We start from the raw sequence: 21,696 nt of genomic DNA on the forward strand, positions 1-21,696 counted from the left end.
TTTTGTTTTTGTTTTTTTTTTTTGAGCTTTGAGATTAGATTGGGCGCTCTACACTGGGTTCTGCAACCTCCATCCTTTCAATGCCCTGTTATTTTTGGGACTGCTGGGCTTCCCTGGAGATTAGAGCGGTCCTGTGTGCCATGGGCTGTATTCAGAGCATCGGAGGCAAAGCCAGAGTCTTCCGGGAAGGGATTACAGTGATTGATGTGAAAGCGTCCATCGACCCCATCCCCACCAGTATCGACGAGTCCTCCAGCGTGGTACTGCGCTACCGGACACCCCACTTCCGGGCTTCAGCCCAGGTGGTCATGCCACCCATCCCCAAGAAGGAAACCTGGGTCGTTGGCTGGATTCAGGCGTGCAGCCATATGGAGTTTTACAACCAGTACGGGGAGCAAGGCATGTGAGTACTGGGGGACAGGCTGGGGGGCCTGCAGGGTAAGCTTGGAGGTTAGGGGAGACTGGAGCAGGGCTTCGGGGACACAGGGAGGGGTTCTAGGCAGAGGTGGAACTGTCTCCCAACTCCTCTCTGGAGTCTTGTTGGTTAGGGTCCTAGCTCAGCTAGACCAGCCCCGCTATTGTCCCTGGTGCCCACAGGGTTCTTCTGTCCTTCCTGACAAGATGCTGAGAAAACAGGAACCTGTGCTTCTCCGGTAGGGCAAGTGTCAAGGCCACCCGGGGTCACCAGAGAAGCCACCACTCTCCACCCTCAGGCTCAGGCCTCAGTGAACTTAGGAGGCAGACAGGAGTGGCAGGAGGCTTCTGAAAAAGTCTCCATACTTCTTTGCACAGGACTTTGTTGTGGGGCCTGCACTTGTGTCCTGGGCGTGGGAGGGAGCTCAGAAGCACAGAAAAGGACAACTTTGCCATCATCAGCGGTGGTGACAGTGTGTGTTTGAGAGGGACTTCAGATACCCAGTTTGCTTGGCAGCATGCTGCTTTGTCTCTCTGTAGAGGTCAAGGGTCAGCATCCAATGGGACGTAGGAGCAGCTAGCGGAGCACGCTGGTTTCCTTGTGGTTTGGTCTAGAATGACATAGATCTATCTCCACTGGGACCATGAAGCCCTTGGGTCTTGTTCCGAGTGTTCTCTGCCCCCCGGCCCCCGTGCTACCTATGTGAAAATCATGCTCACAGGGATGTGGTGAAAGCAGCTGTGAAGACCCAGTGGTTCCTCCCGGGGACAGTCCCTAGCTTGACCCCTGAGATGGCTCCTAGACACCATCTCACAGTCTTTGGTCCGTCCACTCTATGTGGCCTCACTTCTCAGCTTTGCAAGTGGGGAAGAGAGAGGGGCTCTCGGAAAGCTGGAGGTTATGTCTGTCCAGGAGAAACCTGCTTCACTGGGGTTGAGAGCTGCTGTACACAAGTTGACAAATGTGCCTTCTCCATCTACCTACTCCCCCCGTGACAGGGTTTCTCTGTGTAGCCTTGACTGTCCTGGACTCACTTTGTAGACCAGGCTGGCCTCGAACTCACAGCCTGCCTCTGCCTCCCGAGTACTGGGATTAAAGGCCTGCTCCACCACGCCCAGCCCAAGGCCCTTGAACTCTAAAGGAAACAGGAAGGTGGGATAAGACTTAGAACTAGGTTGTCACCCCATGACCTAAAACCACTGGGGCACACGGGGTCACTGGACTCCCAGCAGCCCCAGCTCTCTCTGCCTTTGCGCCCTTCCTCTTTTGAGTTGGCAGAAACCTCAGCTACCCCAGGATATCCCAAGAGGGTTGGTGAGACTCTTAGGTATTCAGGGAAGGCCCCTTCTAGAGCAGCCTTCAGCCAGGTCCCCCGCCCCCAATCCCCACCCCCTTCCTGGCTTTGCAAAGCATCCCTAAGGTTGTTGGGAAACACAGACTTTGCTCAGGGTAAAACTAATGGCTTCAAAAAAAACCAAAAAAACAAAAAAAACTAATGGCTTCCCTGCTGCCTCCTAGCTGCCCCCAGGAGTCCAGAGCCTGGGGCAGCATCCTTTACCTGTTAGCAGATCCTAGGTGAACTTTCATACCTTAGACTCTGCAGTCACTTTCCAGGGTGTGACCCTAGGCAAGTGCCTTAACTATTCTGAGCCTCAGTTGACTCATCTGCAAACTGGGGCCAATTACAATTCCTTCTGTTTAGTTTATTGAGAGAATTACTCAGCCAACCTTTGCCCCTACAGTCAGCAGCACCAGGCCGCCAAGCTTGGATGCAATTTCAGTTTTAAGTCTATCAGACGGAAATAAGCAGCCGGCCCTCTTGGCCAAAGCCACTGAATTAGGAAAGATGCCAGCGACTCCTCATAGTGAGTTTTCTCTCCAGCCTGGGTCCTACACTCTTTTTTTTTTTTTTTTTTTTTTGGTTTTTCGACACAGGGTTTCTCTGTGTAGCCTTGGCTGTCCTGGACCTGCTTTGTAGACCAGGCTGGCCTCGAGCTCACAGCGATCCACCTGCCTCTGCCTCCCGAGTGCTGGGATTAAAGGCGTGCGCCACCACGCCCGGCTTAAGGGTCCTACACTCTTAACTTAAAACTGTAAAACTAGCATCATGCAGAGATGGCCAAGGCCATTTTCTTTGCTCTCTGTGAGTGCCTGGCTCTGCTAATTCTTTTAGGGTACCCTGGCTCTTTTTTTTTTTTTTTTTAATATTTTATTTAATTTTAATTTGTGTGTGTTGGTGTGAGAGTGTAAGATCTTGTAGTTGCAGACAGTTGTGAGCTGCCATGTGGTTGCTGGGAATTGAACCCTGGTCCTTTGTTAGAGTAGGCGGTTCTCTTAACCACTGAGCCATCTCTCCAGCCTGGTACCCTGGCTCTTAAGTCCCAGGTGAGGCAGGGCCAGCTGCAGGGACAGGTGACGGTGCACTGGAGGGAATACAGCAGAGGGAGCCACTGGTCTGTTCACCACTGGTCAGCAAAACACTGTGGAGCTTGTCCCTGTGACCCCACTGCACAAGGCGCTGCACCCGTCCCGTCCCATGAAGTCACAGGGTAGCTTTTACAGGAAGCCTGGACTCCACCCTTCATAGCTCCTGAATGCAAACAGAAACATTTAGATGGAGTTATTAAGAGAACCTTCAGGCTGGGCGTTGGTGGCGCACGCCTTTAATCCCAGCACTCAGGAGGCAGAGGCAAGTGGATATCTGAGTTCGAGGCCAGCCTGGTCTACAAAGCCAGTCTAGGACAGCCAAAGTTACATACACAGAGAAACCCTGTCTTGAAAAACCAAAAGAAAAAAGAGAGAACCTTCTAGGCTGGGCATCATAGCGCATTCCTATAATTCAGCAACTCTACAGGCAGACGTAGGCAGATCTCTCTGATTTGAAGGCCAAGCCTGGTCTACATAGTGAGCTCCAGGCCAGCCAGGGTTTCATCATGAGACCCTGTCACCAAAAAGAAAACAAAATGGCATCTTCCTGTCTGAACTACTGCCTCTGAGTCCTTGAGTTCAAGTGAGGGGGTGCTTGCCCCTCCCTCTGCCTGGGCCCTGCTCAAATGACACTTGTTCGTGGTTGGGGGAGCGGTGGCGTTATAGAGGATACTGGGGTCTACCTCCCCCAAACCTGTAAGAACCACAAACGCCCCCAAACAGGACCCCATGTGCCCTGGGAGGGATGTGAAATTACCTTTAGATTCACCCCAGACTGTGGCATCAGCTGCCCGAGGAGGGGACAGCCAGGTGGCCCAGGCTGGATTAGGACTTGCATTCTTTACAAATGGGCTTATATTAAAAATATTAATTCTGACTGCTTAGCTGAAATCCATAATATCCCCCAGTATAATCCCTGCCTGAAAACTCATCTCTCAGCGATGGGGACATGTTGGATGGCACTCTGGACTTGAAATGATTCGAGATGGAACACTGATTCCCAAAAGACATCACCTCTGTCAGTCATCGCCCAACTGTGCAGGGGAGTGCCGGGAAACGAGAGCATTCTACACGGCACCGGGTCTAACCCGCTGTACTTTCAAAGCCAACCCACCCCACCCCACCCCCGACACTGTTGGAGACACCTGCCTCCTCAGCTGTCCCCCGCAATTCCTCAACTGCCACCCGTCAGCTGGTGTGGAGCCTTGTAAGTGACAAGTTACAGCTTCTTGCCTGTGTGGGAGACACCCGTGCGTGCGTGAGTGTTGTCCCTAGTTTGCCCTTTGGAGCTCTCCGGGAACCTGGCCCAAGGCCAAGGCCAAGGCCAAGGCCAAGGCCAGGAGTGGTGTTGCTCAGGGTGAGGCAACGGGCTGATGTGGAGGGGAGGGGAGGGGAGGGGGAGGTCAGACCTCGCAGTTCCCACCTGTGGAAGGGGCATGCTCTTCTCCCTCGCCCTGTTCGCTTGGCTCTGTGGCCCTGGAACCCTCCCTGCTTTGTCTCCCTCGACACCATGACTACAAAGCCTGGGTATTAGTATTGGATTATTGTACTGTGTGGCCAAGAGCTAAGCCAAGATCCATGCAAAGTGTCATTGCTGTCTTTTCTCTGGGTCCCTTTCCACATCAGGACAGCCTCGGCCCCTGAAGCCTTGTACATTTTCTTGACCCACACATGTGCTGCTGCGGCACCTGCTACAGGGCTTGGAGAGACTTGTGGGGAAATATCGGAACATGGACCGTCTTCCACCCTGCTACCTCTGGGGCGCACACCCCAGGATCCCAGAGGCCCTAAATTTGAGGGTGCGAATGAAGACTATAAACCCAAAAGCCGCTTGCCCAAGCACTTTTGCTCAGCACCTGAGATCCTTGGACATGGCCCCTGGGAAGAACATCCCGCCTGGCCATGTGGCCTCTTCCTGGAGCCCCAGGGCCTGAGGCCTCACAGAACAATTGAAGACTATGCTTCCTGTCTTGGGGCCGGAAGGCGGCTTCCCCCATCCCCTGAGCAATGGCAGAGGCCCAGGGCGGGTGAGCAGGAGAGGGAAGTCCTTGCTTCCGAGCTTCAGGGTGTGTGTGTGGGGGTGGCGGGGAGGGGGTGGCCCAGCCTGAGAGAACTCCCCTTGGACTAGCGGTGACCAAGTAAAGCCTGGATCTACCTTCGGAGAATGGGGAGCAAGTGGCCTGTTCTCGGGAGGCACAGCCGGACAGCCAGCAGCCAGGGGTATTATCAGGGAGTACACATCTGCAGCGGAGCAGGGGTGGTTAGGATGAGGACGCTGCAGAGCCTCCTGTTTTGGGAGCAGCGGGAGTCGGGAGTCAGGCAGCTGCTAGCCAGTGCTCAGGGAACCCAGGGAGTCTGCTTTTAGGGTCTGGCTGACAGAATGCTGGACCCTAGTGCCATAGCTAACCTAATGCACAAAGGACATACATATGAAAAAAGGAGCCAGCACAGGATGCCACTACCATGAAGAGCTTGCCCTAGACTGTGGCAGCAGGCAGGGAGTTCCACAGAACCCAGGCATCTCGCAGTTGGGAGAGAGAATTAAGATCTGTCCACCGCGCAGAGAACCGCTGTTACAAACAACCCCGTTTCCATGGAAACAGTGGTACCGCGTTGACATAATGGTGGAGGGGATGAGCCTAGGGTCCTGCTTGGTGGCAGAGATCTTGCCTTGTGTGTGAGAGGCCTTGGGTTCCACAAAAGCCACCACAACCACTCAAGAATCTGGTAGAGAAGGGTTTTGGTGAAGAGAATGCTAAACACAGGTACACATCCTGTGTGTACATGCAGAAACTTCTGGAAGGATGTTTACTGAAGTGTGGCACCGTGAGTAGCCTCCATGGGAGGAGGGGCAGAGGGGAGATAACTAGGTTTTTACTTTATTATCATTATTGTTGTTGTTGAGAGGCAGGGGGGAGATAACTTGGTTTTTACTTTATTATTATCAGTATTACTGTTATTGTTTTGGTTTTTGAGACAGTTTTTTAAAAAAAATATTTATTTATTATATATACAGTGCTCTGCCTGCATGTACAACTGCAGTCCAGAAGGGGGCATCAGATCACATTCTAGATGGTTGTGAGCTACCATGTGGTTGCTGGGAATTGAACTCATGACCTCCGGAAGAGCAGACAGTGCTCTTAACTGCTGAGCCATCTCTCCAGCCCTCGAGACAGTTTTTCCATGTACCTCTGGCTGTCCTGGAACTCTATTTATAGATCAGGCTGGCCTCAAACTCCCATCAATCCGCCAGCCTCTGCCTCCTGAGTGTTGGGATTAACGGCCCATTCCACCATTGCCTGGCAGCTGGCATTTTTAAAAACACACATTTTATTACTAGAAACTAATAAAAATTTAAAAGGAAGAATAGTTTCTCGAATACTCTGCAAGAGGGCAGCGGGCAGTTCCGATCATAGTATAGGCCCTTGAAACAAATTAGGCAGGCACCAGCGAGTCCGTCCTCCTTAGCTTGGGCCAGGGCTGGGGCCTGAGTTTGGACAGGTGGACTGGAGGAAGCCCCAGAAGTGGGCCTGTGGGAAGAGACAGCACACATTCCTTGCTTGAGCCATGGGCAGGTGTTGGGTGCCGTGAAGGCAGGCCCTGGTGATGGGCCATGGGGGACCCAGGCTAAGGGCACCTTAGGGCCTCCAGGGCATCTCTCTCTATAACACTGTATGACTTTTCCGGGGTGAGTGCTCCTTGGCAATTTCACCAGGTTGCTAGTCTGTTCAGCTGGTGACCAGGTGAGCTAAGCCCTAACTTCCCAGGCTGTCTAGGTGAGTGGAGGACCGGGCCTGGCCAGGGCAGCCATAAATTCTGGACCTGTGGGAAGATCCAGCCGGGAGGCTCAGTCTCTTTCTCAGAGGTGTGTCCTTAAAGTGTCGTGTATCATGAGCGGAGGGTGTAGGGTGTGTTGGTGAAGTGACATCATTTAGGCTCAAAGCTAAATTTCATTTTAAACTAACTAAAATAATAAAACCTATTATTATTGTGTGTTGCGTATGGTACACGTGTACATGGTGCACGCCACCACATATGTGCAGAGGTCAGAGTACAATCTTAGGGAGTGGCTTTTGGTAGGTTCTGAATGTTAAACCAAGCCTAGCAGGCTTGAATGACCAATGCCTTTACCCACTGAGCCATCTTGCAGCCCCCAATTTTTATATTAAGGCAAGATGTTTAGTGCATACGGAAACCCTATATAGAGCTAGCTAGATTCATGTCTCTGGTGTGGCCAGCCTGCTCTTGAAGAAGTGTGTCTTGGAAATAATTGTTTTTTTTAATTTTTTTTTTTTTAATTTACTTTTTAAAAGTTTTTTTTTTTTTTTTTTTTTTTTTTTTTTGAGACAATGTCTTACTGTGTAGCCCTGGCTGCCTGGAACTTGCTCTGTAGACCTGGCTGTCCTCTAACTCACAGAGATCCTCCTGCCTCTGCCTCCCTGAGTGCTGAGATTCCAGGGTGTGCCACTGCGCTTGGCTTTAAGGGAATACTTTTTCTTTCTTTCTTTTTTTTTTGGTTTTTTGAGACAGGGTTTCTCTGTGTAGCCTTGGCCATCCTGGACTCACTTTGTAGACCAGGCTGGCCTCAAACTCACAGCGATCCGCCTGCCTCTGCCTCCCGAGTGCTGGGATTAAAGGCGTGTGACACCACGCCTGGCTCGGGAATACTTTTAAAGGTAAATATTAAATGAATAGAAATAGAGAGGGGACCCTCAGACAGGAGCAGGGTGAGGGAGATAGATGCCGCTTGGAGAACTCACCCTGTGGTAGGAGAGACCTTTGTCTCCTGACTGCAGAGCCCAGGACCCCAAGAATAAACAGGAGAGAAATTGGGGTCCAAGTAGGCTGCGTGTGCTGGCTGGCTGTGCTGAGGATAAAGTTCAGGCCCCTACTGACATCTGCTATCTGCTAATCTGTTTACGTGAGAAAAGTCTAGGACCCCTGTCAGGGCCATGAAGGTGGCAAGTTGTATGTGTCCCCAAAGCCTTGAGGGAGTCTGTACAGGGCTCGACCCTGGCTTCCTCTTTTTCTGTTTTGTTTCAAAATTACATTTTGAAACTTATTTTTATTTTTTGGTTTTTCCAGACAGCGTTTCTCCATGTGGCCCTAGCTGTCCTGGACTCATTTTGTAGACCAGGCTGGCCTCGGAACTCACAGCGATCCACCTGCCTCTGCCTCTCCGACTGTTGGGATTACATGTGAGCACCACCACACCCGGCCTGAAGACCTTTCTGAACCCCTTTCACCCTTATAGTCATACATGTTGCTTAGAGCCCCTCTGCGTGAGCACACATGTGTGTTTTGTAAGCATGCACGTGTATATGCATGCACGTCTGCATGCGTGTGTGAATACGCATTTGTACATGTGTTAATTTTATTTTATTTTTTAAAAGATTTATTTATTGTATATGAGTGCTTTATCTGCAGAAAAGGGCATCAGATAACGGTATAGATGGTTGGGAGCCACCATGTGGTTGCTGGGAATTGAACTCAGGACCTCTGGAAGAGCAGGCGGTGCTCTTAACCACTGAGCCATTTTCTCCAGCCCTGTACATGTGTTTATGTGTGTCTGCACATGTATAGGTGTGTTATGTGTAGGCATGTGAGAATTTCCACCCACCACGTGTACATTTGTAGGCGTGTCTGTGTGTGCCTGTGTTTGTCAGTGTGTGTCAGTGCTTTGGTGACAGTGGGTCACCAAAGTGCCTGTTCCACCTACAGCTGGGCAGAGTAATCAGAGACCCAGGCAACCCTGGGTAGTTAGTGCTCCCTCTGGTGAGCTAGCATGCCGCTGAGAGTCAGGGAGCAGGCTACATGCTTATGGGGCCCAGGTCTAGGCCAAGCATTATGATGAGTCCTGGGTATGTGGTAAGGTTCAAGGCAGGTGTGGCTCTGTCCTCTTGGCCTTTGTGGTTCATGGGGGAGGGTGGAGGGGGGACGGGGACAGGACTGCCCACAAACAGTCACATTGTCATTTAATTATGCCGGGGCATATGCCAGGAGATAGTTACAACGTGCTACTGGTACTGAATACTGGCCAAGGGCACCTGGCTTGTGTAAAGGGTCAGGATAGGTCTGCCAGGGGTGGTGGCCAGGGCTTAGCAGCTGGTCCCCCCTAAGCAGAACAGGAGGGGAGGATTCTGGAGTGGGAGGGGCAGGGCCTAGGGGAGGAACTGAGAACTAGGTAGGCAGGCTTATGCACAAGTGAATGCTTGGTCTTCTGGCCTTCAACTGCCGTGGCAGGCATAACAGGGTCAAGGCAATGGGACTAAATGTGTGTATTTTATTTTTAATTTTTTAAATTTTATATGCATTGGTGTTTTGCCTGCATGTGTGTCTGTGTGAAAGTGTCAGATCTTGGAGTTACAGACAGTTGTGAGCTGCCGTATGGGTGCTGGGAATTGAACCCCGGGTCCTTTGGAAGAGCAGTCAGTGCTCTCAACCACTGAGCCAACTCTCCAGCCCTAAATGTGTGTATTTTAAGAACGGGAAGAGGACAGGTTGGGATCTGGGAGACCAGGCTGGGAGGCAGAGTCTCTGCCAGGGGAGCCGCCGTCAGGTGGTCCTGAGTGGCCCAGGGCACAGCTCTGCCCTCCCTTCTTTGGCTCTAAGACAGCTCTTAGTGCACACATGTTGACTTGGTGACCGGGTGGTTCTCGGCAGGATCAGAGATGTCAAGACGCCTGGGGACGCCATCTCAGACATGATGCTGGGGGCTCTGAAAGCACGGTGAGGTCCAGGTTCAAGCCTGGGCTTGTCTTCTTCTATTCTTTTGACATCCCGCACCCCAGAGGGCAAGGACAGAAGTGTGGCAGGTGCCCTGGGAAGCGGGTGGCTTCTTCTAGGCATCTGAGCAGCAGTGGCTTAGAAGGCCACAAGTGTGGCCCACCATTGCTGTCACAGGACAAAGGATTTTTGTTTTTGTTTTTTGGTTTTTTGTTTTTTTTCAAGACACCGTTTCTCTGTGTAGCCTTGGTAGACCAAGCTGGCCTCGAACTCACAGTCATCCGCCTGCCTCTGCCTCCCGAGTGCTGGGATTAAAGGCGTGCGCCGCCACACTGGCCGACAAAGTTCTTAAATTTGGAACAACCCTTGTGTTTGTGTCCTTCATGAGGTCCCAAGTTCCGGATGGTTCTCGTCATGTCCTGTTTGTGAGAGGGTCTCGTCAATCCAAGCTAGCCTAGAGCTTCCCGACCTTGAACTCCTGGCCGTCTTGTCTCCGCCTCCCTGAGTTGCGGGGACTTCAGGCCTCAGTGTCTCATCCTGCACAAGTCACGAAGGCTGAGTGTGTGAGACTGAGTTCTAAGCTCTAAGTGCACCCTACAGAGGTGACCTTGTGGTGACAATCTGAGAGTGGGCCCTGGGCAGTGTCGCACACCTTTGATCCCAAGACTCTGGATACGAAGGCAGGCAGATCTCTGAGTTTGAGGCCAGCCTCAGGTCTGTGGAGTCTGAAGCCATCTTGGTGTATATGAGACCCTGTCTCCCTTAATGTGTGACCTTTGACCTCCAGATCCTCAGTGTTCCGTGGGCTGGGATGACAGGCATGGCTTTACTCCCAGCATGCTGAGGTCCTTTTTTTAAAAAAAGGACTTCCCTGGAAAGACTGAGGTGGTGGTCATGGACGCAGTGAACCGTGGGCTGCTGACGAGACCTGATGGCCTCAGCTTCCATTCCTGGTGGGTCCCTCACCCAGTTCCTGGCCAGTCCCCGGCTCTCCCTGTCTCCCCCAGCTAGAAACCTGCAGGCCCCGCTGATGGTCCACAGCGAGACAGGGCAGTTGGCTCTGCCTTGCATCTGAGTAATGTCTCCCATGAGACTCCGCTGGCTGCCAGCTCATGAAGACTGTCACCTGTCTGTGACTGGGGCCAGGGCTTGGGCGTCCAAGGATGGGGTTACAGAGCAAGGCCACCCTAGTGCTAAGCACTCACCCGTCCCCAGCCCCCACTGCCCAGGCCTGCTGTGATTTGGAAGTTCAGAGTTGTTTGGGGGGGGTGCACGTTTGTTCTCTGACTTCATTTACATATTTTTGGAAGGGTGGGGTGCATATGCCATTACGAGCTTGTGGAGGTCAGAGGGCAATTTACAGAAGTAGCTTCTCTTCTTTTCCCATGTGGGTCTCAGGTCTCAATTCTGCTTTCCGTTGGCGGTGGCAAGTGGCCTCAACCGGTGTGCCATCTGGCTAGCCCCTGTTCCCAAATGCCCTTCCACTGGGCATGATAGGTCATGATAGAGACTGAGGCAGGAGGATCGCCCTCAAGTTTAAGGCCAGCCTGGGATACTAGAGTGACCGGGATAGAATGAGATCTTCTAAACCCCTCCCCACCGCAACCCATACACGGAAAGGAACAAAACTGGTCTCTCTGCCCCCCCACCCCGGCCTAAGGGGGTGTGGTTCAGTGGTTAGAGCACCAAGTAGCTGGGGCCTTGGGTTCCTTTCCCAGAACAGCAAAGCAGACAGACAGGCCACTGAAAAGACCTCCAAGGACAGGACACCTAGCGCAGGGGCCTGAACCCAGTGGAGGGAGACAGAGGCTGAGGTCAGGGCCTGGGGGTAGGGGAGGACTTTCTGGTTTGACTCCTGCGGGGGGCCTCAGCAATCCCTTTCTGCTGTGGACCTGGGCCTGAGGGATTGTCTTTGGCTGGAGAGACAGGTTCACGCTGTAGCTAGAAGTGCCCAGGCCTGTCACCATGGCGCCATTAAGTTAGCTATGAGAGGAACAGAAAACTTAGCAGAGTCTGGGGCTGGGGAGAGGGCTCAGCTTGGAAAAATGCTCCCGCACAGCTGTGAGGGTCAGTGTCTGGATCCCTAGATGCTAGTAAGAGCTCGCTGGGTGTGGTGGCCTGCTGGTAATTCAAAACAAAACAAACAAACAACAACAACAACAAAAGGAAGACAGAAAGAAAGAAAAGAAAAAGAGAAAAGAGAAATCGATGTTAACCCGTAGCCCTCACAGGCGTACGTGCACTATGTACATGTGCCTATGCACATATGCTGCCCCACACAGACATGTGCACACACCAAAGCTCTCACAGACACACCTGCACCTGCACACACACATGTGCTCTGACACACAAACATGTACACACATGTGCTCCCCCACACAGACATGTACACACACCAGAGCTCTCACAGACACACCTGCACCTGCACACACACATGTGCTCTGACACACAAACATGTACACACATGTGCTCCCCCACACAGACATGTACACACACCAGAGCTCTCACAGACACACCTGCACCTGCCCACACACATGTGCTCTGACACACAAACATGTACACACATGTGCTCCCCCACACAGACATGTACACACACCAGAGCTCTCACAGACACACCTGCACCTGCACACACACATGTGCTCTGACACACAAACATGTACACACATGTGCTCCCCCACACAGACATGTACACACACCACCCAAACACTAAAAAAAAAAAAAAAAATTAAAAATCCTGTTTTTGAGCCCGGCATGGTGTCACACGCCTTTAATCCCAACACTCGGGAGGCAGAGGCAGGCGGATCACTGTTGAGTTTGAGGCCAGCCTGGCCTACACAGTGAATCCAGGACAGCCAAGGCTACACAGAGAAACCCTGTCTTGAAGAAAACCAAAACAAACAAAAATCCTGTTTCTGCCCATTCTCCTGTGGCTCCAATTTTGCTGCCGTTCCAGAGCAGCAGCATGATTGGGGCACACAGTTCGGCGGCTTGGCTGCACCCATGAGCACTGTCTCTGGAACTCTCTGTCATTGCTAACTGAAACTCTGCCCCATTAATCACCGCCCTCATTTCCTGCCCTTGGCAGCCCTGGCTCCGCTTTCTGTTTCAGAACTGAGGTGCTCCGGGCACCACACGTAAGTGCTGTCCTGCGGTGATTCTCTTTCGTGGTGGCTGCTTTCAGTCAGGGTAATGTCTGCGCTCTAATGCGCGCCCGAATGCCCTTTCCTTCCCAGGCCGTTCCACTGTGTGTAGGAACTGTGCTTTCTGTGTCCATTCAGGCGCGCGCGGATGCCCAGCAGCACCCTCCCTTCGGCTCTAATAAGTTATTCACGCCACACAGAAAAGCACCTTTGCTGTTATTTTTGAAAGAAGCCTCACGTAGCCCAGGTTAGCCTTGAACATGCGCTATAGCTGAAGGATGACTTTGTTTTTTATTTAATTAATTTATTTATTTATTGCATATGAGTGCTTTATCTGCAGAAGAGGGCATCAGATCACATTATAGATGGTTGTGAGCCACTATGTGGTTGCTGGGAATTGAACTCAGGACCTCTGGAAGAGCAGGCGGTGCTCTTAACCACTGAGCCATCTCTCCAGCCCCTGAAGGATGACTTTGAATTCCTTATCTTCCTTCATCCGTCTTCCCAGGGCTGTGATGACAGGCAGGTGCCTGGCTGGGAATGTCCTTTTAAAAAGGAGTAGGCTCCTGGCTACTAGTGGGCTGAGGAGCTGTGCAGGGAAAGGATTTGGGGCAGCGGATGTGATCCTTAGTGCTGTGTTAGCAAGCCTGGCTAGAAAGTGGGTGGGTCAAGTGGGGCTCATGGGCCTCTCCTTAGCCCCATCTGAGCAGGTGTTGCCTCACTCCAACCAGGGTACTTCTGGGTGGTAGTCCCTGGATCTGTCGTCTGAGGGAACCTTGAAGTCCAGAGTTTTCCAGTAGCCACCGTGTGCGGGGGTGCTTGGGAACTCTAGGATGCCTGTGTCCCCTCGGTAACCTTGCCAGGCTGGTGGATCCTCTCTGCCCTCAGTTTCTGCACCAACCCTGGCAGCCTCTGCTGCAGGCCCTTGCTTTGTACCTGTGAGTTCCTGGGGGAGCAGCTGCCATCCCCTGAGGACAAGTGCCATAGGTCTGAGGTCCCAGGCTGGGGAGGGAGGGAGGTAAAGTGTTTCAGGCTCAGCACATGGGAGAAGGGACAGACCAGTCCCCAGGGGCACACAAAGCCTCCAGGCCTGGTGGCTGCAGCAGACCCTTTGCCTGAGTCTGGAGGTAAACAGCAAGGGAGCCTGGGAGAGAGTGGGCCTCTTAGAAGGGGCGTGGTCAGCTTGCTTTGGTTCAGTGGCAGCCACATGGAAGCCAGTGTTCCAGGCTGGCAGAGTGGAAAGAGGCTGGTAGCAAGAGAGCAGGGACACTGCAGCCCTTGCCTGCTCTTTGGTTCCTGCTGTGGAGATGACACGGGAGGAGGAGAGGTGTGGGCTGGGAGGGCTAGCCCACTGAAGCCTAGAGAGGCCAGGCATTTGCCTAAGGCCAGCCAGTGGAGGGGCCAGGAGTCACTCTCAGATCAGCCAGACTCTATAGCCATTGGACTCTGGAGCCTCCTACTGGTCCTCACAGGAGGAGGAACAACTCATATCCCAAGAAGGGCAGATGTGGCAGGAGGATCTACTGAGCTGCACTCCCACCCCAGACTGTCCTCAAGTGCTATGTGTGTCCAGGAGAGCCGCTAGCCTCTAAGGAGTCAAGGTCGCCACCCTGGCTAAATCATAGAACTGTGTGGCTTTGTGTGACTATCCCACTGGTGTCTGTGAAGACCCAGCACTGCCAGGGTTTGTTATTGCTGTAGACTAAGTGACAAGTCCCTGTCAGGAGACAGACAGAGCTTCTACAAGTCCCAATTGGCATCTAATAATTTAACAACCTTGGCTCTCAAGGTGCTGGCCTTCAGGAGTGGTCTGGCCTGGGATGGTTTGGAGAGAGTAGTCTAGGTCTTTAAAAATTATATAGCAGGGCATGGTGGCACACGCCTGTAATCCCAGCACTAGGAGGCAGAGCCTGGTGGATCACTGTGAGTTCGAGGCCAGCCTGGTCTACAAAGCAAGTCCAGAACAGTCTAGGCTATACAGAGAAACCCTGTCTCAACAAAACAAAACAAAACAACAACAACAAAAAAACCCTATTATATACACATATTTCTAAATGTATGTATTTTATGTATATGGGTGTTTTGTCTGCATATGCATATGCAAACCAGGAGAGGAAATTGGGTCCCACGGGACTGCAGTTATAGATGCTTGTGAGTCACCTTGTGGTTTCTGGGAATTGAACTCAGGACCTCTGGAAGAGCAGCCAGTGCTCTTAACCACTGAGCCATCTCTCTAGCCCTCCAAAATACTCTTTTTTTTTTTTTTTTTTTTTTTTTTTTGAGACAGGGTTTCTCCATGTTATCTTGGCTGTCCTGGAGTTGCTTTATAGACCAGGCTGGCCTCAAACTCTCAGCAATCTGCCTGCCTCTGACTCCTGAGTGCTAGAATTAAGGGTGTCCTCCACCAAGCCCAGCTCTCCCCAAAATACTTTTTTTTTCCTAGACAGAGTTTCTCTGTGTAGCCTTGCCTGTCCTGGACTCACTTTGTAGACCAGAATGGCCTCAAACTCACAGCGATCTGCCTACCTCTGCCGTCTGAGTGCTGTGATTAAAGGTGTGTGTGTGTGTGTGTGTGTGTGTGTGTGTGTGTGTGTGTGTGTGTGTGTGTGTGTGTGTGTGTGTGTGTGTGTACACGTACGTACGTACATGAGTGCAGGTGCCCATATAAGCCAGAAGGGGGCACCAGATCTCCTGGAGTTGGAGTTACATGTTGTTGTGAGCTGCTGATGTGGGAACTGAACTTGGGTCCTCTCTAAGAGGAGTGTGTGAACTACTGAGCCATCCTCTCTCCAGCCCAACAGTTGAGATATTGAAGCAGGCTGTGGTGTTATCTAGTTGCTGGGCATCCTGTTTCTTTTCTTTTTCTTTTTAAATATATTTTATTGATTTATTCATATTACATCTCAATTGTTAATCCATCTCTTCTATCCTCCCATCTCTCCCTCTTGTTTATTTTCTGATCTGCCCCACGTAAGCTCCCTGAGCAAAGGGGGTGGGTCTGCTGAGAACCTTCTGTCCCCAGGGTCCAGGACAGGGACCCGATGGGCCATGAGAGCAATGTAGAAAAGCCTTACTGAGTGACTGAGCGGGTAACCCTGGCCTTCTCTGCCCCCCAGGTCTAGCTGGGAGCTCCCAGATCTCCAGGAGGGAAAAATTGAGGCCATCAGCGACTCGGACGGGGTGAACTACCCCTGGTATGGCAACACCACGGAGACCTGCACAATTGTGGGGCCCACCAAGAGAGACTCCAAGTTCATCATCAGCATGAACGATAACTTTTACCCCAGCGTCACGTGGGCTGTGCCCGTCAGCGAGAGCAACGTGGCCAAACTGACCAATATCTACCGGGACCAGAGCTTCACCACGTGGCTGGTGGCCACCAACACCTCAACCAACGACATGATCATCCTGCAGACCCTGCACTGGCGTATGCAACTCAGCATTGAAGTGAACCCCAACCGGCCCCTGGGCCAGCGCGCCAGGCTGCGGGAGCCCATCGCCCAGGACCAGCCGAAAATCCTAAGCAAGAATGAACCTATCCCGCCCAGTGCCCTGGTCAAGCCCAACGCCAACGATGCTCAGGTTCTTATGTGGAGGCCGAAGTACGGGCAACCGCTGGTGGTGATCCCGCCCAAGCATCGGTAACAGCCAGGCCGCTGCCAGGTGAGACTCACGGAAGAATATTACTGCTCAGAAGGAAACCCAGATGCCCTCTCCGGTCATTCAGAAAAATACAACCAATCTACCTTCTTCAGGGGCGGATCTCTCACTGTGCTAATACCCGCTGGCCTCCAGGCTCTTCCCGTCGGCTTCCCTGCAGGGAGGGGGCGGGGCAGTAGGACAAACAGGCGCCCACCCCCACCCCAGGTCTCCTCCCCTCCCCTCACAATCTCAGTTGTTCTCTGAAACACTGCTCTCCCCCACCTCTCCCTCTCCTCTCCTCTCCTCTCCTCTCCTCTCCTCTCCTCTCCCCTCCCCTCTCCTCCTCCTCCTCCTCCTCCTCCTCCTCCTTCTTCTTCTCTCTCTCTCTCTCTCTCTCTCTCTCTCTCTCTCTCTCTCTCTCTCTCTCTCTGTCCTCTGCCATGCGGCCTTATGTAGACTTCGCTTTGCCAAACTTTTGCCTTAAGCTGAATTTACAGGAGAGAAGGAACCGGAAAGGTCACGGATCTCTGCTCTACAGCCCTCGCCCTCTTCTGCCAGAATTGGAGAGAGAGAGCGCAGCGGGCCAGGAGGGAGGCCCACCCGAGCCCCTCTTCCTGGGTGTCGGGGTGAAGGGGCAAGAATGCGAACTCAGGTCTAAAACCAGCTGTTTAATTCTGTTTTTTTTGGGGGGGGGGCAGAATCAAAACCACAGACTCTGCCTGCCTAGAGAGGCCCTACCCCACCCCAGTTAGAACCCCTCCCCAGTACCCGACAGGGGCACGAGCTGGGCATAGCTCCTTGACCCCCTCCTCTCTCCTCAGTTGCCTGCCTTAACTTGCCTGGTGGAGGTATTCTGGGAAAAGGAAGGAGGAGGTCCCAAAGTGTTGGTTCAGGGCTCGGGAACTTTCACCTTTGCTGTCTCCTGAACCCCACCCACTCCCTACACTTTTTCTTTTCCATCTATCTACCTTGGTCCCAAATGCTCGGCGAGGTCGGGCGGGGGGGGGGGGCATTGCCACTGAGTCGGGACAGTCTCGGCTGCCCTAAGGTAAAGAAGGTGTGCCCTTCCCTCCTGGCCAGCGTTGTCACACTTGAAAATGGGGCTCCAGCACCCCAAGGATGCCCATCCGCTAGCACACTGTATAGAAGCCGCCACAGGGCTTCTGGATCATTCTCAGGGCACGTGGCTCCCAGACTGTCTGGGGTGGGCTGTAGACAGGCTCCGAGCACCAGTTGGAGGGTGCTTGGGCCCCTTTCCTTCCCATCATAGGTGCTCCTGGGGGTGGGGAGATCTGGGGAGGGAGCAGTCAGCTGACTACTCACGGTTCCTTGTCTGAAGGCAGAAGCCCAGGCCCAGGGCTGGCAGAGCCATGCTTTGGGAGGTGTCCGGCCATTGTGAAACTGGCTTGACACGTGGTGGCCAGTCTTGGGGGGGGGGGGTGTCTACCTTCTGAAGCCATAGAGCTTGGCCTTGAGTGATGCCAAGGTTTCTAGAAACGTCTGCTTTGAGCTGCTTGAGGGACACTCCTTTAAGCATTGCCAGCAGCGTACTGTACCACTGGATTCCAACCAATAATAAGCACAGAAAACCGTTATCACAAGAAAAATGATGTTTTTGCTGCTGCTGAGCCACTTGTGGGGGAGCCTTGGTGACGGCATGGAAGGGCACAGCTAGATTCCCAGCTCTGTTCCTACAGCTGTGATGCGTTTCCTACAGGGGTGCTTAATGTCCGGCCATTCTCATTCTCAGGCCACTAGAGCTGGTGTGTGTGTGTGTGTGTGTGTGTGTGTGTGTGTGTGTGTGTGTGCGCGCGCAGTCACCCGGAGTACAATGAGCTGAGCGTGCCAATGGCACGGTGAGTGCTGGGGAGCCACTTGTCAGGGGCTGGGCCACCCTGGAGTCTTCTCTTTCCATCTGTGGAGGCTGTCGCCTTAGCTGGGAGAGCCATGGGGCCCCAGCCTCGCACTAGGTCAGGGCTAGAGACTTCCTTACCCTGAAGAAGAGAGCAGCCCGGTGAGGGTTGGGAGGCCGGTCCTTGTCCTGGCTGTGCGGCCTCTAAGGAGTTTCTTCCTGGAGGTGGGGCTGGGAAGCAAGGGTGGCCTGAATTGCTCTGGATATGAGACCCCCCCACACTCACATTTCTTAAGCTCTCCCACACTGCACACCTGGCTTCGCCCACCTGGCTTCCTTGCCTCCTCATCCCCTCTACCCTCCTGCCTGGCAGGGCTGGGGAGATCCCAGAGAGGCTGTGTGGGTCTAGCTTAGAGCACCCAGCTTCTCTTGGGCTGGTCCCCTCAGCCCATTGCCTCATGTTGTCGACAGACCCCAGGCTGTACTGCTGCCCCTCGTGCCCACGCTGAAGCAGGCGTGGACACTCGCTCTTCCAGCAATAAGCACCAACCGTCCTTGGTCACGGAGAATACTGTAACCACAAACCCACGCGTGCACTTACCAGCAGGCACGAGACTCCTGAAGACAATGTCAAATAACCCCCCTTTTTTTTTTTTTTAAAGAAAAGTTTAAAATAAAAGATATAAAGAGAAATAAAATTAATTTTAAAGCACCTTGGCTCTGGCTGTGGTTATGTGGGGTTGCAGGCTCACTGTTGGCTGGCCAGGGTGAGTGCATTTGGGAAGATGCTGTGTAGCTGTGGTTCCTGAAGACAAGGACTCTGGCCTGTCAGTCTGTCCATCCACTGGCTCTTTCTCATGATCCTGTCTCCATCGGGACTGGCTCTGGAATTGCAGAGATCCTGGTCAGCGTCCCAGGAAAAAAAAGACGTAGGGACGTGTGTGTGTGTGTGTGTGTGTGTGTGTGTGTGTGTGTGTGTGTGTGTGTGTGTGTGTAGAACAGAGATCAGTGTCTGTTGGCCTCTATTCTTTGAGATGGAGTCTCCCTTTTTTATTTTTATTTTTTGCTTTTCCGAGACAGGGTTTCTCTGTGTAGCCTTGACTATCCTGGACTCACTTTGTGGACCAGGCTAGCCTCGAACTCACAGCGATCCACCTGCCTCTGCCTTGCAAGTACTGGCATTAAAGGCATGCACCACCACCACCGCCCAGCGAGATGGAGTCCCTTGTAGGTCACAGCTGGGGTCAGAGGCGTACACCATCGTGCCTGGTATTACCTGGGTTCTGGGAATCCATTTCTAGTCCTCTGTGTGCAGCGAGCACTCTGCTGACTAGCACCAGATGTTTTCTTTCTTTTTGATAGTGGGTATCACTGTATATCCCTAGTAATAGCTTCTAGTAAACCAGGCTGGTCTCAAACTCAGAGATCCTCCTGCCTCTGCCTGTCCCCATGCCTGACCCTCCAACTTTTTGTTTTGTGTTTAGAACAAGCAGAACTGTATATCAAGAGTGACAGGCGTTTAGATCAGGTCCTTATGGGAGTCACCCGGGGACCTATAAATCTCCCTATGCAAAAACCAGGCACATGGCACCGCACCTGTCCCTCAGATAGCTCATGAGGAGCCCAGGTGGGTCTCGTATACCAAGAAAAAGCTGACCCATTGGAGCATTCATGGAAAATTGGGGGACCCAAGGTTCCTGGAGTGACTCTGTTCTAATGGTGGCCCAAGGTCATTTGTGTGATTGTGGATGAAACCCAGACGTTGTGGAAAGGGGGTCTTGGGCACTGCCCACTGGCCCAGTCGATGAGTGAACCAGGCTGATTCTAGCGTGACCTCCGCATGATGGTCTATGGGGTTTCTCATCTTTTTTTAATGGTTAATTTTATTTTTATGTACATTGTTATGAGGGTGTCAGATCCCTTGGAATTGGAATTACAGACAGCTGCCATGTGGGTGCTGGGAATTCAACCCAGGACCTTTGGAAGAGCAGTTAGTGCTCTTAACAACTGAGCCATCTGTCCAGCCCAGGGTCACATGTGGAGAGCTGAGAACTGGCCTCATGTCTTAGAAGAGGTGAAACCAGGGTTTGACTCCTGGCCTGAGCCAGCCTCTGACACTGTGCTTGCTCAGCCAGAGCAGATGACTGGCTATATATTTGGTGCCAAATACTGTTGGTTATTATTAAGAAAGCCCTTAGTTTGCAGCATGCCCTCTATCCAGGCTCCTCAGGCAGAAAATGCCCCCTCCCGCCTTATTTCCCAGAAGTCTGTGCATTTAAACCCACTTTGAACAAAGGCTTCACCTTCTGGCCGTAGGCTCCCTCAGAGTGGGTGTGGCCTCTCTGGTGCTGGAAGGACAGGAAGCCCCCATTCACCCATCCCTGCGTTAGGCATGGCTTTTTTACATCTCAGCACCAACAGTACTGTTTCTTCCGCTTAAGGTTGAGACATCAATACAGGAAGTTGCATCAGAGCTTTCTCCTGCACGCCCCACCCAGATGGCTCATGGGTGGCACCTGTGTCAGTTTGGTTTTTGGTTGTGGAATCGGCTCCTGAGCATTGTGTAGAAGCGTGCGCGCACGCGCGCGCGTGCGTGTGTGTACACTCTTGCACTTACACAGGCCAGAACCCAGGAGCTCATCTTTGCTGTAGCATACAGCAGCATGACGGTAGGCTATGGCAGCCTGAGTTTGGGGAGTGGAATGTGCAGGGGTCAAGTGGCTTCCAAGTGGCATTAGATGGCTCAGTGAGAGCCCTCTGCCTGCTTTAGCTGATGGCGAGTTAAATTCAGATGTTCAGTCTAGCCAGGGATAGAGCAGGTTCACACAAGCAGGGGCAGGGTCCCCCGCCAGGGCCCCGGGCTTGGAGACAACCGTCTGGAGTGGGCAAGGCCACTGGCCAGAATGTTTCCGGGAAGCAGGTGCTCAGTGGCCCTCTGCCTGTCTGCTGCTGTGACAGCTGTCCCTCTGTGGAGCCTCTGCCTTGGCACTATCCCAGCAGAGCCAGAAACTCACTGTAGGATCAGCCTTGAGGCCGTGGAGGAAATGCACACAGCTGCGTCCCCGTGGGATGACCGTTGCTGGAGGCTGCAATGGCTGTGGGGCGCTGAGGTTTGCAGACATTTCTAGAAGCTGGAGCGTGTTTTTTGTTTTTTGTTTTTTCCTTCCCTGTGGCTTTGTGTCTCCTGGCCATCCTCAGTCCTCCACAAACACTGGCTCCCATCTGGTTAGGGATCCAGGCACTTGAGGTGGCAACAGGCCACAGCACACACTCCCCCCCCAAATTGCCTATCGAAGGACTGTGGAGAGACAGTTGGCAATGTGCTTGCCATGAAGGAATAAACAAACAAAAGTCAGGGTGGATTGCTCCTGAGAAACCACACCTGAGGTTGATTACTTACTGGCTTTCAGGTGCATTTACCCACATACCCAAGCACGCACGCACGCACGCACGCACGCACGCACGCACGCACGCACGCACGCACGCACGCACGC

At 52.7% G+C, this 21,696-nt stretch overlaps 1 protein-coding gene across 1 annotated transcript; it reads left to right on the plus strand.

The window, feature by feature from the left end:
- Positions 1–14: 14 nt before the first annotated feature.
- Fam78a (family with sequence similarity 78 member A) lies at positions 15–16,607 on the plus strand. The gene is made up of 2 exons (XM_051166606.1): positions 15–403; positions 15,825–16,607. Exons 1-2 carry the CDS (start codon positions 81–83, stop codon positions 16,351–16,353), a joined length of 852 nt encoding a protein of 283 aa, XP_051022563.1. The 5' UTR covers positions 15–80; the 3' UTR covers positions 16,354–16,607.
- The last annotated feature ends 5,089 nt before the right edge of the window (positions 16,608–21,696 follow it).

This window comes from Acomys russatus, chromosome 24 (assembly GCF_903995435.1).
Source record: "Acomys russatus chromosome 24, mAcoRus1.1, whole genome shotgun sequence".
NCBI classification, from domain to species: Eukaryota; Metazoa; Chordata; class Mammalia; order Rodentia; family Muridae; genus Acomys; species Acomys russatus.

Excerpts from the sequence above, each read along its gene's own strand:
- Fam78a (XM_051166606.1), top strand. The coding sequence starts at position 81 with ATGCCCTGTTATTTTTGGGACTGCTGGGCTTCCCTGGAGATTAGAGCG. Across the intron at positions 404-15,824 it reads CAGTACGGGGAGCAAGGCAT|GTCTAGCTGGGAGCTCCCAG; the intron begins GTGAGTACTGGG and ends TCTGCCCCCCAG.